The sequence below is a fragment of the Equus quagga genome, chromosome 5 (genome assembly GCF_021613505.1).
Source record: "Equus quagga isolate Etosha38 chromosome 5, UCLA_HA_Equagga_1.0, whole genome shotgun sequence".
NCBI classification, from domain to species: Eukaryota; Metazoa; Chordata; class Mammalia; order Perissodactyla; family Equidae; genus Equus; species Equus quagga.
In genome coordinates this window covers 12,474,060-12,490,224 of record NC_060271.1, presented here as the reverse complement: position 1 = coordinate 12,490,224, position 16,165 = coordinate 12,474,060, and the positions used below count along the sequence as shown (strand labels likewise).

General features: G+C 36.2%; 1 protein-coding gene across 3 annotated transcripts in view; it reads right to left on the bottom strand.

Moving 5' to 3' along the window:
- Positions 1–16,165, bottom strand: part of PIK3R3 (phosphoinositide-3-kinase regulatory subunit 3) — a 104,588-nt gene that overhangs the window by 28,565 nt on the left and 59,858 nt on the right. For all 3 annotated transcript variants that reach the window (XM_046662041.1, XM_046662039.1, XM_046662040.1), the window contains exons 4-5: positions 11,214–11,394; positions 10,378–10,503 (exon numbers count right to left, since the gene is read on the bottom strand). In XM_046662041.1, coding sequence (XP_046517997.1) covers positions 10,378–10,503; positions 11,214–11,394 — 307 coding nt within the window. The remainder of the gene's footprint in view (positions 1–10,377; positions 10,504–11,213; positions 11,395–16,165) is intronic.

The window sequence follows — 16,165 nt, the reverse complement described above, 5'->3', positions numbered from 1 at the left end:
TCTCATAAAGTCTTACCTTCAGGTGAGTGGGTACACCCTCAGCTGACAAATCACATTGCACACACAATTCTACATGCTGTCTCCTTTTACCAGAAACTAGATCCTAAGCATTTCTCAAGTCATTAGGAACTCCTAAGAAGCCCTTAATAACTGCAGTTGCCTCTGGGGAATGAGGACTTTTACCCTGTATGCTATAATTCATAGAGAATTCAGCAATAATTTATACTGACTTTAACATACAAATTTACATAACTTTTGCACTTTCTAAATATCAAAAAGTTTTAAAATAATTTCTGAAAAACTAATTAAACAGCTATAAAACCTTCTATTATATGTATGATCATTTCACCATCCCCTAATGCTGACCACTTATGATGATTCAATCTGAAGCAGCTCAGTAACTTTTTCCCTACTTTACCCCAAACACTGCCCTCATCACAGATAATTCATCTGGAAAAGCTAAAGGAATACAGAGAAGCTGAAATTTGCAGTGTAAAAAAAGCATACACACACACAGGCACACCACAAGTATCCAGGTAGAGAGAAATAAAGGTTATTAAAATTATTCTGAATAACTAATTAACCAATTAAAAAAACCCTGAAAATAAAATGGAATCAAACATCTTACATAGGAAAATGGACCATTAAAGCATTTCTGGCCACTGTAATCCCACACCTTTTCCCAATCAATACTCTATCTCATTTCTAATCTGTAATTCTCACAGGCCAATATCCCCTAAAAAGCCCCACAAGTCGTGAGGTTCCTGGTGCAGACTCTACCTTTACATTGCCCACCACAGACACTATCAAGGGCTTTGGGGCTGAGACAATCAAGAACATAAACACCAGGGTCAAAACAAGACACCTGAGTTACAGTAATACTGGAATAGTTGATAGCTGACTAACCCTTCCACAGCTAGCAATTACAAACTATAAACAAAGATACAAAAAACAAGTATTTCACATTATAGTCAAATTGTCAAAAGACAGAGAATCTTGAAAGCAGCAAGACAGAAGCAACTCATTGTGTACAAAGGATCCTCAATAAAATTAATAGCTGATTTCCCATCAGAAACCAGGAAGACCAGAAGGCACTGGGATAACATATTTATGGTCCTGAAAGAAAAAAAACCTGTCAACCAATAATTCTATATCCAGCATAACTGTCCTTCAAGAATGAAGGAGAAATTAAGATATTCCAGATAAACGAAAGTTGAGAGAGTTCATTACCACTAGATCTGCCCTACAAGAAATGCTAAAAAGACTCCTTCAGGCTGAAATGAAATGACACTAGAGAGTAACTCAAAACCACATAAAGAAATAAAGTAAAGGTAACTGCATAGGTAAATAAAAGACAGGATTATTGTACTTTTGGTTTAGAATTATTTTTTCTACATGATTTAAAGGACAAATGCATAAAACAATAGTTATAAATCTATGTTAATTGGTATACAATGTATAAAAATGTAATCTGTGACAATAACAATAGAAAGGAAGAAAGACAAAGATGCATAGGAGCAGTGTTTATATACTATTGAAAACTTATTCAGTAAGTTAGCATTATTCAAACTAGGTTGTTACGCATTTCAGACATTAATTATAATCTCCAAGGTATCTACTAAGAAAAACTAAAAAATATACAGAAACGGAAAGAAGTGGGGAATCAAAAAGGTACACTAAAAAAAAATCAATTAAATACAAAAAAAGCCAGTAATGGAAGAACTGAAAAACAAAATCGTGTAAGACACACAGAAAACTAACTGCTAAAACCAGAAATCAGTCCTTCCTTATCATTAATCAGTAATTATTTTAAATGTAAGTGGATTAAACTCTCCAACTAAATGGTAGAGACTGGTAAACAGATTTTACAAAGAAAAAAACAACCAACGATCCACCCAGATGCTATCTACAAGAGACTCACTTCAGATGCAAAGACACAAAGGGTTGAAAGTAAAAGGATGGAAAAACATATTCCACACAAATATGAAGATAAAGAGAGTGGCGGTGGCTATATTGTTATCAAACAAAATAGATGTTAAGTCAAAAGAGGCTACAAGAGACAAAGAAGGACATTACATACTGATAATGGTTCACTACATCAAGAAGATAAAACAGTTATATAGAGAGAATTTCTGGTTTCCAGTTCTGCATATCAGAAGCTTGGAAGTCACCACTCCATCCAAAAAACAAGTAAAAAGCTGAACAGACTCAAAAAGCAACAACTCTTCTAGGATCTGTAAGAGAGGTGCTCATAAGCAGAAACCACTGCAGAAACCAGTAGCAGGGTAGGAAAACATAAACTGCACTTGACAAATTGCTGGAGACTCAGGGTAGGCAACTCTGACAGATAAAAACTCCAGGGAAACCCAGTCAAAAGAGACCCCCAAAATTTTCTGAGATTTACCTCTAGGAGCTCAATCAGGTTCTCATAGTAAATACTGGAGAAAAATTCCCTCACGTTTCCAGCAGAAGGAGAAGAAAAGGAACCATTTTGAAATATGCCAGAGCACACTGTTCTTAGCAAGGCCTGACCTCAGGAGAAACTAGTTAACCAGAGCCTAGCTTCCTGCAGTATTATCAGAGCCTAACTGACCTGGGAGAAGAAAAATACCCAACTCCAATCCACTCTAGCCATCCTCTCCCATCTAAGGGTGGAGGAAAAAACCCTGAGAAACACTTGTGAAGTTATAGTCCAGAGGCGTAGACTCCCTAAAAGACTGCGACCCAGTCCTGGAGCTATAGAGTGCTTCCCTCTCCCACACCTCACCACCATCATTAAAGGCCGAATTACAGCAGTTTCTTTTACTCAGTACAGCCTGTCTGGCTATCAAGAAAAAATCGCAAAGCATACCAAAAGCCAAAAACACAATTTGAAGAGATAGATCAAGCATCAGAACTCGACATAGCAGGGATGTTGGAATTATCAGACCGGGAATTTAAAATAACTAAGATTAATATACTACTGACTCTAATGGATAAAGCAGACTGAATGTAAGAACAGATGGCCAATGTATGCAGAGAAACAGAAATACCAACTGGACATAGCTGAAGCAAGAATCCCTGCTCTGAACTTGAGGATATCTCATTAGAAACCTCCAAAACTGAAAAGCAAAGAGAACAAAGACTGAAAAAAACAGAACAGAACATCCAAGAACTTTGGGACAACTGCAAAAGGTGTAACACACATGCAATGGGAATACCAGAAGGGAGGAGAAGAAAAAGAGAAACATATATGCACCTAACAACAGAGCCCCAAAATAAATGAAGCAAAAATTGACAGAATTATAGGAGGAATGGACAGTTTGACAGTTCTACAATAATAGTTGAAGACTTCAATACCACACATTCAATAATGAATAGAACTACCAGATGAAAGATGAATAAAGAAATAGAGAACTTGAGCAACTCCATAAACCAATTAGACCTAACGGACATATACAGAACACTCTACAAAACAACAGCAGAATACACACTCTTCTCAAGTACACATGGAATATTCTCCATGATAGATCACAACAGGCTATAAAACAAGTCTTAATACATTTTAAAAGACTGAAGTCATATGAAGTATCTTTCTAAACCACAAAGACATGAAACTAGAAATCAAAAATAGAAGAAAAACAAGAAAACCCCCAAGACGTGGAAATTAAACAACACGTTCTTAAACCACCAATGGGTCAAAGAAGAAACAACAAGAGAAATTAGAAAATACCTTGAAATAAATAAGAACAAAAACACAGCATATGGGATGCAGCAAAAGCAGTGCTTGAGGGAAATTTATACTATAAACACTTACATTTGGAAAAAAGATATCAAATCAATAACCTAACTATATACCTTAAGAAACTAGAAAAAGAAGAGCAAACTAAGCCCAAAGCTACCAGAAGGAAGGAAATAAAGAGTAGAGGAGAAATAAATAAAATAGAGAATAGAAAAATAGAGAAAATCAACCAAATAGAGGAAAAAACCCAAAAACTTTGAAAAGATCAACAAAATTGACAAACCATTTGTTTGACTGACTAAGAAAAGCAGAGAAGACTCAAATTACTAACATCAGAAATTACAGAGGGGACATACTACCAACTTTACAGAAATAAAAAGGATTATAAGAAAATGCTATAAACAACTACAAGCAAACAAACTAGATAACCTAGATGAAATGGACAGATTCCTGGAAGCACACAAACTACCAAAACTGACTCAAGAAGTAACAGAAAATCTGAACAGAACTATGATAACCAGTAAGGAAACTGAATCAGTAATCAAAAACTTCCCACCAAAGAAAAGCCCAGAACCAGATGGCTTCATTAGTGAATCTACCAGACATTTCAAGAAGTATTAACAACAATTCTTCTCAAACTCTTTCAAAAAATAGAAGAGGAGGGAACACTTCCTAACTCATTCGATGAGGACATCATTATTCTGATACTGAAGCCAGACCAAGAGACAACAAGAAAAGAAAACACAAAGAAAATGTCCCTTATGAATACAGATGCAAAGATCTTCAACAAAATACTAACAAATTAAATTCAGCAGCATATTAAAAGGACTATAACTATACACCATTACCACATGGAATTTATCCCAGGAGTGCAAGGGGGGTTCAACATATGAAAATCAGTCAATATAATACACAACATTAATAGAATGAAGGGAAAAAAAACGTAATCATCTTAACTGACACAGAGAAAGCATTTGACAAAATCCAACACCCTTGCACAATAAAAACATTCAATAAACTAAGAACAAAAGGAAACTTTTTCAACATGATAAAGGCCACTGTTGTAGACTAAACAGCGTTCCTAAAAAAGATACGTTCAAGTCCTAACCCCAAGGATCTTAGAATATGATCTTATTAGGAGATAGGGTCTTTGCAGATGTAATTAGTAAATTAAGATGAAGTCATACTGAATTAGAGTGGGCCCTAATCCAATGACTTGTATCCTTATAAGAAGAAAAAACAGACACAGAGGGAGAATGCCATTGATAATGGAGGCAAAGATTGAAGTGATGCGTCTACAATACAAGAAATGCCAAGGATTGCCAGCAACCACCAGAAACTAAGAAAAAGCAAGGAAGGATCCTCCTCAGAGCCTTCAGAGATAGAACGGCCCCTACCAACACCTTGATTTTGGACTTCCAGCCCCCAGAACAGTGAGACAATAAATTTCTGTTGTGTTTGGCCACCCAGTTTGTGGTACTTAGTTACAGCAGACCTAAGAAAGTAATACAGCCATACACGAAAAACCCAAAGCCAACATCACACTCAGTGGTGAAATGGAGAGCTTTCCACCTAAATCAGGAACAAGACAAGGATGCCACTTTTCACCATTTCTATTCAACATAGTACTTGAAGTTCTAGCCAGAGCAGTTAGGCAATAAAAAAAAATACAAGACATCCAAACGGGAAAAGAAGAAAAACTCTCTCTTTTTCTTTCTTTCTTTTTTTTTTTTTTGAGGAAGATTAGCCCTGAGCTAACTGCTGCCAATCCTCCTCTTTTTGCTGAGACAGACTGGCCCTGAACTAACATCTGTGCCCATCTTCCTCTACTTTATATGTGGGATGCCTGTCACAGCATGGCTTGCCAAGTAGTGCCATGTCCACACCCGGGATCTGAACCAGCGAACCCCAGGCCACTGAAGCGGAAAATGGGTACTTAACCGCTGCACCACCGGGCCGGCCCCGAAGAAAAACTATCTCAAATGACACGATCTTATACGTACAAAACCCTAAAGAATCCAAAAAAACTGTTACAGCTAATAAATTCAGCAAAGTTGCAGAATACAAAAATCTATATACACAAAATCAGTTGTAGTCTATATACTAGGAATGAACAATCCAAAAAGGAAATTAAGGAAACAATTCCATTTACAACAGTATCACAAAGAATAAGATACTTATGAATAAATTTAACCAAGGAGGTGGAAAACACTTACACTGAAAACTACAAAACAACACTGAAAGAAATTAAAGTCAGAAATCAATGGAAAGACATCCTGTCTTCGTGGATTGGAAGACTTCACACTGTTAAGATGACAACACTACACAAAGTGATCTACAGATCCAATGCAGTTTTTATCAAAACCCCAACTGCGTTTTTCACAGAAATGGAAAAACCAATCCTCCAATTCACATAGAATGGAAAGGAATCCAGAACAGCCAAAACAATTTTGAAAAAAAACAAAGTTGGAAGACTCACACTTCCTGATGTCAAAGCTTATTATGAAGCTATAGAAATCAAAACAGCATGGTACTGACATAAGGATAGACACACAGACCAATGGGAGACAACACAGAGTCCAAAAATAAATCCTCACACCTGTGGTCAATGGATTTTCAGCAAATGTCCCAAGACCATTCAATGGGGAAATGGTGTTGGGACCACAAAGCAGGGAAAATGGATTTTCACATGGAAAGAATAAAGTTGGCCCTTACATCAAAATGAATCAAAACCCTAAATTTAAGAGTTAAAACAATCAACTTTTAGAAGAAAATCTTTATGACATTGGATTTGACAAAAATTTCATGAATATGATACCAAAAGCATAGGTAATAGGAAAAATAGACAAATTGGACTTCATCAAAATTAAGAACATTTGTGCATCAAAGAATACTATCAAGAAAGCAAAAAGACAACCAACAGAAGGGGAAAAATATCTAAAAATCATAAATATGATAAGGGATTCATACATAGACTATATTGTTTTTAAAAAACTCCTAAAACTCAACAATAACAAAAACAATGAGATATTACTTCAAAACTGCTATCATGGCTATAAAGAAATTTTAAAATTACAAAAACAGAAAATAACAAGGATTTGAGGATGCGGAAAAACTGGAAGCTTCATGCACTGCTGGTCAGAATGTAAAACAGCTTAGCCAGTGTGGAAAACAGTTTGGCAGTTTCTGCAAAGGTTAACAATAGAACTACATGATCTAGCAATTCCATTCCTAGGTATATATCCAAAAGAAATGAAAGCAGAGACTCGAACAGATAATCTGTACATCAGTGTTCAAAGTAACATTGATTATTCACAATAGCCAAAAATTGGAAATGATCCAAATGTCCAACAACAGATGGAGAAACAAAATGTGGTATATACATACACTGGAATGTTATTCAGCTATAAAAAGGAATAAAATTTTGATATATACTACAACATGGATTTGCCTTGAAAACATAATTAGTGAAATAAGCCAGACAAGGACAAATATTTTATGATTCCACGTGTATAAGGTACCTAGAATAGGCAAATTTAGAGAGTCAGAAAGTAGAGGTTAGTTGAGGTAACAACGTTACCAGGGGCTGGGGAGATGGAGAAGGGGGAGTTATTGTTTAATGGGTAAAGAGTTTTTGTTGGGGATGATCAAAAAGTTTTGGGTATACAGTGGTGGTGGTTATACAACACTGTGAATGTATTTAATGTCACTGAATTGTATGCTTGTGAAGGGCTAAAATGACAAATATTTTGTCATGTATACTTTACCACAAGACAAAAAATTTTATTAATAAAAAAATTTTATATGAATGCAAAATACATAGATCACAGTACCAGGTCAATGAAAGCTGAGAGTATTTGCTGCCAAATGACCTGCTCTACAAGAAGTATTATACTGTTCTTCAGGCTGAAGGGAAATGACACCAGAGGAAAGCCCAGATTTATAGGAAAGAATGAAGAATACCAGAAATGGTAAATATATGAGTAAATACAAAAGATTCTTTTTTTTCCTTCTCTAAAATTATTCTAAAGATAACGAATGCTTAGTACAAATATTATAACATTGAATTATGGGGTTAACATATGTAGATACAAAATATATGACAACAATGAGAGGTGGAAATGGAATTATGTAGTTGTAAAGTTACTAAATTTACAGGATACATAGTACAATATGAACTTAACTGTAATGAATTAAAAATGCATGTTGTAATCCTTAGAGCAACTACCTGAAAAAAAAAAAAAGAGCCCTTAAAAAGCCAGATGAGGAATCAAAATGGAATACCAAAAACTGTCTGACCCAAAGAAGATAGTAAAAGAGTTGTGGAGGGACGAAAAACAGATGGAGCAAATGACAAAAAAGTGAACATAAACCCAACCACATCAACAATTACAAGAAATATAAATGGATTACACACTCCAGTTAAAAGGCAGAGATTGTTAGGCTGGATTTCTAAAAAAGCCAGACCCAGCTACATATTATCTATAAGAGATGCAATTTAAATATAAAGGCACAAACAGATTGAAAGTAAAAGGACAGAGAAAGATATATCATGCATATAGCAAGTATATGCAATCTAGTGGGGATGTATCAGAAAAAACAGACTTCAAGACCAGGAGGATTACCAGATATAAAGAGGAATATTACATATTGATAAAGGGGTAAACTTACATGAATGTGTAAGCACTTAATAGACTTTTAATATACAAAAAGCAAAAGTTAAGAGAACTAAAGAGAGCAGTAGACAAATCCTCAAATGTAATTGGAGACTTTAAGATTCTCTCCCAATAACTGACAGAACAACTAGCAAAAAAAAAATCAGTAAAGATATAGAATATCTGAATGACACTATCAATCACCTTGGCCTAACTGATATTTACAGAGTACTATACCAACAACTATACTAGTCTTTGTCAGTACACATGGGAAGTTTACCAAAATAAGGCATGTGCTAGGTCATAAGTCAATAAATCTCAAAGGACTGTAACCTTAATGAGTATGTTCACCGAGTACAACAAATTAAATTAGAAACAAATAAAATAATATCTATAAAATCTCCAAATATTTAGAAATTAAAGAATACAAAGGCCAAAGAAAAAACCACAAGGGAAATTAGAAAATATTTAAAACTGAAAAATGAAAATAACAGTATAACAAAATTTATAGGATGCACCTATAACAGGGCTTAGAGGGAAATTTATTATAAGCTTTAAATGCTTATATTAGAAAATAAGAAAGTTTTAAAACCAATGAACAAAATTTCCACATTAAGAAGCTAGAAAAAGAAGAGCAAATTAAACTGAAAGAAAGCAGAAGAAAGGAAATAATAAAGATAAAAGCAGAAATCTAGGAAATAGAAAACAAACACAAGAAAAAATCCATTATCATTATCTCCTAGAAAGGACTCAGGTAAGTTATTGTTGCACCAAGAATTAACTTTGAATTTAGTAGAATGGACTAATGCTAATACAAAATGGACCAATCAATATAGACAAATGCTTCTATAAATCATTTGATGTTCAAAATGACCTGTGTTTCAAAACTATATGCATAACCCTAGTGAAATATATATTTTTAGGCCACTATTGACCCAAATATTGCAACAAACTTCCCTTCATAAAAATTCTCAGCACCCTTTATATACCATATAACAGCTCAGGGCAAATTAAACCAATCCAAGCGTAACTAAAAAAGAATCAAAGTACTTCTGGGAAAAGAACTAGATTATTCTTCAGAATTTTGCTCTACATCATAAATGCGATAAAACAAGTATTATTGATTATTAAGGTTTATGATCTAAAAACTGTGTAGCTGAGACTACTAGTGACCCCACAATTTCCATTAGCTCTCTTTGCCTCAGTATGTAAACTCCCAAATGTTAGTTCAGCACACCTAACCAAATAAAAACTAGCTTTCTCAGCCTCCCCTACAACTGGTGGTGGTCTGCAGCGATGTCTAGCCAGTGGGATGAAAGTGGAAGCAGTGTAGGCTTCTTCTAGGAAGCAGCCTTAAAAACAGAGAATGGTCCTTTCTCCTTCCTATTCTTCCTTCCTGTTTGCTGGAATATGGTTGTAATGGCTGATACTGGAGTGAGCCAACTTCCACAGATAGCAAAGCATCAGGACAGGAGAACCCCTAGGCCTTAATGACTGTGGAGTTGCCCTAACACCCCTGGCACTGCCTATACACGAAAGAAAAATTTCTCTCTGAAGACTTTGTTATTTTGCTATTTTTTGTCACTTGCAGTCATACCTTATCCTAGTCAATAGTAGGTGATATAAATTATATCATTAACCAATAAAAAAATGATTTATGAGGGGCTGGCCCCGTAGCCAAGCAGCTAAGTTCACATGCTCTGCTTCAGTGGCCCAGGGTTCACCAACTGGGATCCTGCACACCACTCATCAAGCCATGCTGTGGCAGCATCCCACAGAGAAGAACTAGAATGACCTACAACTAGGATATACAACTATGTACTGGGGCTTTGGGAAGAAAAAAAAAAGATTTATGAATGGGAGAGGAATTTATATCATCAAAGTTTCAAAAAGGCTGTTTAAGATACTAAGACAGCTAAAGATTGTCAGGTGAATTATAAGAAATCTGATGTAACTGTCACATTGCATACTTATTGGCCTAAACAACTAAAATATACTAACCTGGGATGTTCTGGTATATTCTTCATATAGCCTGTCATACTCTTTACTCTTTTCCTGATACTGAGAGTGGTACTCTTGCAGTTTTTTACCTACTGCATCAATGTTATCTTCTTTTACCAACTGATCCTATACAAGTAAACAGAAGAAACAGAGAATGTTAACAATTCTGACACATGAATTTTTCCACATCTATTTATTTATTTTTTTAATGTGTAAAAATCAATTTATTATACAACAATCATACAGAATGCTTTTTATCTACAAAGAAAAATGACTTCCCCTGCCTCCCTCGCCACCCTAATCATGATATTATGTTCTTAAGATGTAAGTTCTCTCAAGGGAAAACCAAAAAAGTGACATCCTTATTTTCCAAATAAGCCCCCAGGAATATCATAAAATGCTATTGGAAAGAACTAGAGTGGTCTCTTACACACAAAGTGCTGTTCTCCACATCTATTTATTTTTAAATTGCATTTCCACAGGAAGTTTAAGCTACTGAATTAATATTAAGCATGCAAAAGCACTAAATCCTTTAACACTAAGATCAGCCTTTAGATCACATCAAAATAGATAATACTTTAAAAATTAAGAAATGAACTATAAACAGGAAACATAAACAGAAGTATTTTTATATGAAGTTAATAAATACATCCAACAAGGTATTAAGGAATAGTAGCCACAAAATAAGTTCCAAAAATATCATAAATCTTAAGTAGGAAATTTGAAATGACTAAATTTCTGGGGTTTTTTAAGTGATAAGCCTGGTAAATTAGAATCAAATGCTGTTGTTAAGTAATGACTTCCTTACTAGCTATCGAAAACGTCTATAATCATACCTGTTGGTACCTGGACACCGGGTACGTCAGCTTCACATCAAGTTTGGGATTGTACTGAGCCAGAGATTCGTGATGATAGTGGTTAATGAGCTCCACCACAGAATTAAAGGTCAGAGGATCAGAAAAGCCATATTTACCATCTCGATGATAGATCTTTATTAACTTATTATTGCCTCCCTTCCTGTGAACAACAAGACAACAACTGTAGAATTTTTTTCCCCAAAATTCTATTGAAGTGCTACCTTCATACGGAGATACAGAAGTTTGGATCACATAATAAACATGTTTTACTATGTTAACGAGACTGGAATGTGTGAAAAGGCATATATAATTATATGTGTAAAAGTATATATTATCTATTATTTTTACAAGTATTTCTTTTGTCTATAAAATGTCTTGGTTCCTAAAGGTCAACATACCTATGCAGCATTCAGTATCAACAAATTTAGCAAAAATAATCACTTAAGAAAAATAAAACGGAAGTAAATTGTATCTTTTGTTTATTTTGGAATGAATTTTCTAACTTAAATTCTAACAATATTTTTTCAGGAAGAACAGAGACAATATCTTTAGAACCTACAGATGTGTGGTTGTGTGCCTGTGGAGGAACGCAGAAGCCCCTCTATATGATGGAGGATGATAAACATTTGTCACACAATCACCAACACACTCAAGGTTTTATTGTTAATGCACACAGTTAAGCTCCTTGAATGATTTATAACTGAGTAATTAATCTGGCACTTTACATTATTTTGCTTTTATATTTGCTTATAATTCTTGGAAATAACTATTTACTTAGGCCATCGCAAAGTGTAAATGATTCAACCATCATTCAGCTGTTTTACAAAATATAGCTTTTGAAGAGCCATTTATATCAGGTGGGTGTAATTGGACACTTGAATGGTTCAGACCACTTTCATTTATTGAGTCATATCCAATAATCCCTTAAAAAATAATTTTAAATGGCAATGTTTTGCAAGTCCCATAAGGTATAATCTAAAACCACAGCAGGTTGATTCATCGTATCATAGCAAAACTCTGCACCACACACACTCAACTCTTCCTATAGCAGCATGCAGACTTAATGGGGGAAAAAATATGCCTCTACATTGCTTGATGCCATGCTATTACACATGATAAATGAGGCACTGGGATTTGTGAAAGGTCAAACACAATAGGTTTCAATCTATGGGTTGATTTAAACTAAATAATGCTTAGAAAGTCAGTATTTAGATGGATGAAGAAGTATTCCTATAAAATGTAAATTAGAAGGACCAGCTAATCATATGTAGTTATTATACTATGTGTATGTACACCCACACATATACTCATAATAAATGCAAGCTGGTCTCTCTGCTAGAGAAAAGTTAAAAGGCACTCATTCATTCAAAAAAATTTATGGAACATCTACTATGTGCCAGAAACTGTAGGAGGCACAATGGATATCACGATAAACAAGCCAGATACAAGAGTTCATGCTCTTATGGAACTTCCAGTTTAGGAGAATGAGGAACATTATCTCCATCTTTAAGTTTATAAAGAAGACAAAGAATTTCTCATCAAAGTAGAACATAAAAATAAACAACTATATATATATCAAATGGTAATAAGTCCTATGGGAAAAAATAAAGCAGAGAAAAGGGAAGAGAGAGTTCTAGGGGCTGAGGGATTGCTATTTTATATATGTTACACAGCAAAAACCACTCTGTTCAGGTGACATGTAAGCAGTCCTAAACGAAGTGAGGGGGTCAGCACAGTAGCTATCTGGGGTAAAAGTTTTCCAGGCAGAGGGAACAGCAAGTACAAAGCCCCTGAGGTAGAAGCATCCTTGACATTTCAAGGAACAGCAAGGAGGCCAGTGATGCTGAGGCTGAATGAGCAAAAGGGAGAGCAGTAGGAGAGGAAATAGAAGACGTAAAAGAAGCTTAGATCATGCAACAGCCTGTAGCCCATTGTAAGAGCTTTGGCTTCTGCTGAGTAAGACAGGGAGAAATGAGAAGGTTTTGAGCAGAATGATATCACCTGTCTTGTGTTTTAAAAGGCTCACTCTAGCTGCTAGGGTAAGAAGAGACCATTCAAAGTTGGCAGGGGTAGAAGCAGAAAGACCAGCTGGGAGACTATTAAAATAATCTAGGCAAGGGATGAGGTGTCTTGGACAAGGGTAGTAGCAGTGGAGATACTGAGAAATGCTGAGATTCTGAATATATTTTGAAGAGAAAGCTGACAGGACGTCCTGATGGCCTGGATATGGATATGAACGAAAGAGACAAGATAAAGATGATTTCAAGGTTTTTATCTTACGCAATTAGAAGAATGGAATTGTTATTTATTGAAATGAAGAAGGCTACACAGAAAGAACATGTTTAAAGGGAAAAAAAATTTTGGTTTTAGACATGTTATGTTTGAGATGACTAGTGAACATCCAAGAGCAGATGATCAAGCTGCCTACGTGAAGAGTCTAAAGTTCAGAAGAAAGGTCTGGGCTAGAAGTATACAATCAGGAGTTGTCAGCCTGTAGATGTTATTTGAAGATGAGCATAGCTGAACAAGAGAAGAGGCCTAATGTCTAAGCCCTGGAGTACACAAATGTTTAGTAGTCAGGGAAATGAGGAAGAACCAGCGGAGGAAACCAACAGAGAGCAACTAATGAAGTAAAAGGAGAACTAACAGCATGGTATCCTAAAAACCAATTTTTAAAAAAGCAGCGCAACAAAGAGAAAATGATAAATTGGGTAAATGATCTTGGGGCTTGGCAAAGTAGAGACCACTAAGTGATCTTGACAAAATGGTTTCAGTGGAATGATTAGGATGAAAGCCTAACTCGGATGGATTAAAGAGAATAAAAGAAGGGGAAGAAGAAAGGCCTATAGACAACTGTCTTGAGGAATACTGCTGTAAATGGGAGCAGAGGAACAGAAGAGTAGTGGGAAAGAGATATAGCATCAAGGGATTTTTTTTATTATTCTTAAGTGGGAGACAGTATAGCTTATTTATATGCTGATGCTAATGGCTCAGTAGAGAAACAAAAACTGTTGATCCAAAAGAAAGGACAAGATAATTCCTCGGTGATGTCCTTGAGCAGATTAGAGGGATGCGATGGGATGGGATCCAGCCCACAAGTAGAGAGGTGGATGCTGGACGTGGACATAAACAGTCATCCACTGGAACGAGAAAAAGGTAGAGTATTCACATTCTGACACAAATATGTTTGGCAGCTGGGGTAATAGGAGCATGAGGGAGTTGGATCTCTACTGACTGCTTCCATGTTCTTAGTGAAACAGGAAGCAACCTCTTTAGTTAAAAGGGGGAAGATGGGGGCCAGCCTGGTGGCACAGCAGTTAGGTGCACACGTTCCGCTTTGGTGGCCCGGGGTCTGCCAGTTCGGATCCAGGGTGCGGACATGGCACCGCTTGGCAAGCCATGCTGTAGTGGGTGTCCCGGATATAGGGTGGAGGAAGATGGGCATGGATGTGGGCTCAAGGCCAGTCTTCCTCAGCAAAGAGAGGAGGACTGGCGGAAGATGTTAGCTCAGGGCTAATCTTCCTCAAAAAAAAAGAAAAAGGGGTGGGGGGAGATGGGTTGTTGATTTGAAGAGGAAAAAAAGAACATATGAAATTGTCATCTAGGAAAGTAGGAGAGCAAATGGACTGCAGAAATGTAAAAATTCAGCTGGGCAGTACTAAAGGCCCACTTAAGATCAGGAGTCACGAACTTAATGTGAGACCAGTCAGCACGATGTATTTTTCTCCACGTCCAGCTGCCCAGGTATAGGCAAGGAATAGATGGAGAGTTGAATTTAACCAGTGCTGGAACAGTTAGGGGACTACAATGGAGAGGCAGAGGAGCAAGTTTGTTGAGGAGATATTCACAAGGGTAATTTTAATAAGGGATCGTGGACTCTAAGCAGAGAAGGAGGGAAGTGAAGACACGAAGGAATTGAGGAATGGTGAATTTTTAATTATATGTCTCTCTCTCCCTCACTGTAATCTTCTTGAACAGAAGAATCATGCTATTAAGTCAAAACTACACTAAGATATCACCTTACACCCATTAGAATGACAAAAATATCTAAAACTAATAGCAACAAATGTTGGAGAGGTTGTGGAGAGAAGGGAACCCTCATACAGTGCTGGTGGGAATGCAAACTGGTGCAGCCACTATGGAAAACAGTATGGAGATTCCTCAAAAAATTAAAAATAGAACTACCATACGATCCAGCCATCCCACTACTGGGTATCTATCCAAAGAGCCTGAAGTCAGCAATTCCAAAAGTCCTGTGCACCCCAATGTTCATTGCAGCATTATTTACAATAGCCAAGACGTGGAAGCAACCTAAGTGCCCATCAACAGACGAATGGATAAAGAAGATGTGGTATATATATATACAATGGAATACTACTCAGCCATAAAACAGAACAAAATCATTCCATTTGCAATAACATGGATGGACCTTGAGGGAATTATGTTAAGTGAAATAGCCAGTTAGAGAAGGATAATCTCTGTATGACTCCACTCATATGAGGAATTTAAAAATGTGGACAAAGAAAACAGATTAGTGGCTACCAGGGGAAAGGTGGGGTGGGGGGGTGGGCACAAAGGGTGAAGTGGTGCACCTACAACACGAATGACAAACATTAATGTACAACTGAAATTTCACAAGATTGTAACCTATCATTAACTCAGTAAAAAAAAAAAAGAAGAAGAAGAATCATGCTATTCCTTCTTGTGTCCCAGCACCCGGCCCAATGTCTGGCATATAGTAGATTCCTAAAGATTTGTTAACTATCTAGATTTCCTACAATGAATACTATTTACTGGTTTAAAAAATGGTTATTGGATTGAAAAATCTCTCTTCCTCATCACCTACTCTCTGCAGTCTGATTTCACTCTCACTCCTCCCATTTGAGGGTCACAATGACTTTTCTCAAATTCAGATTCTGCCTCCTCTCTCT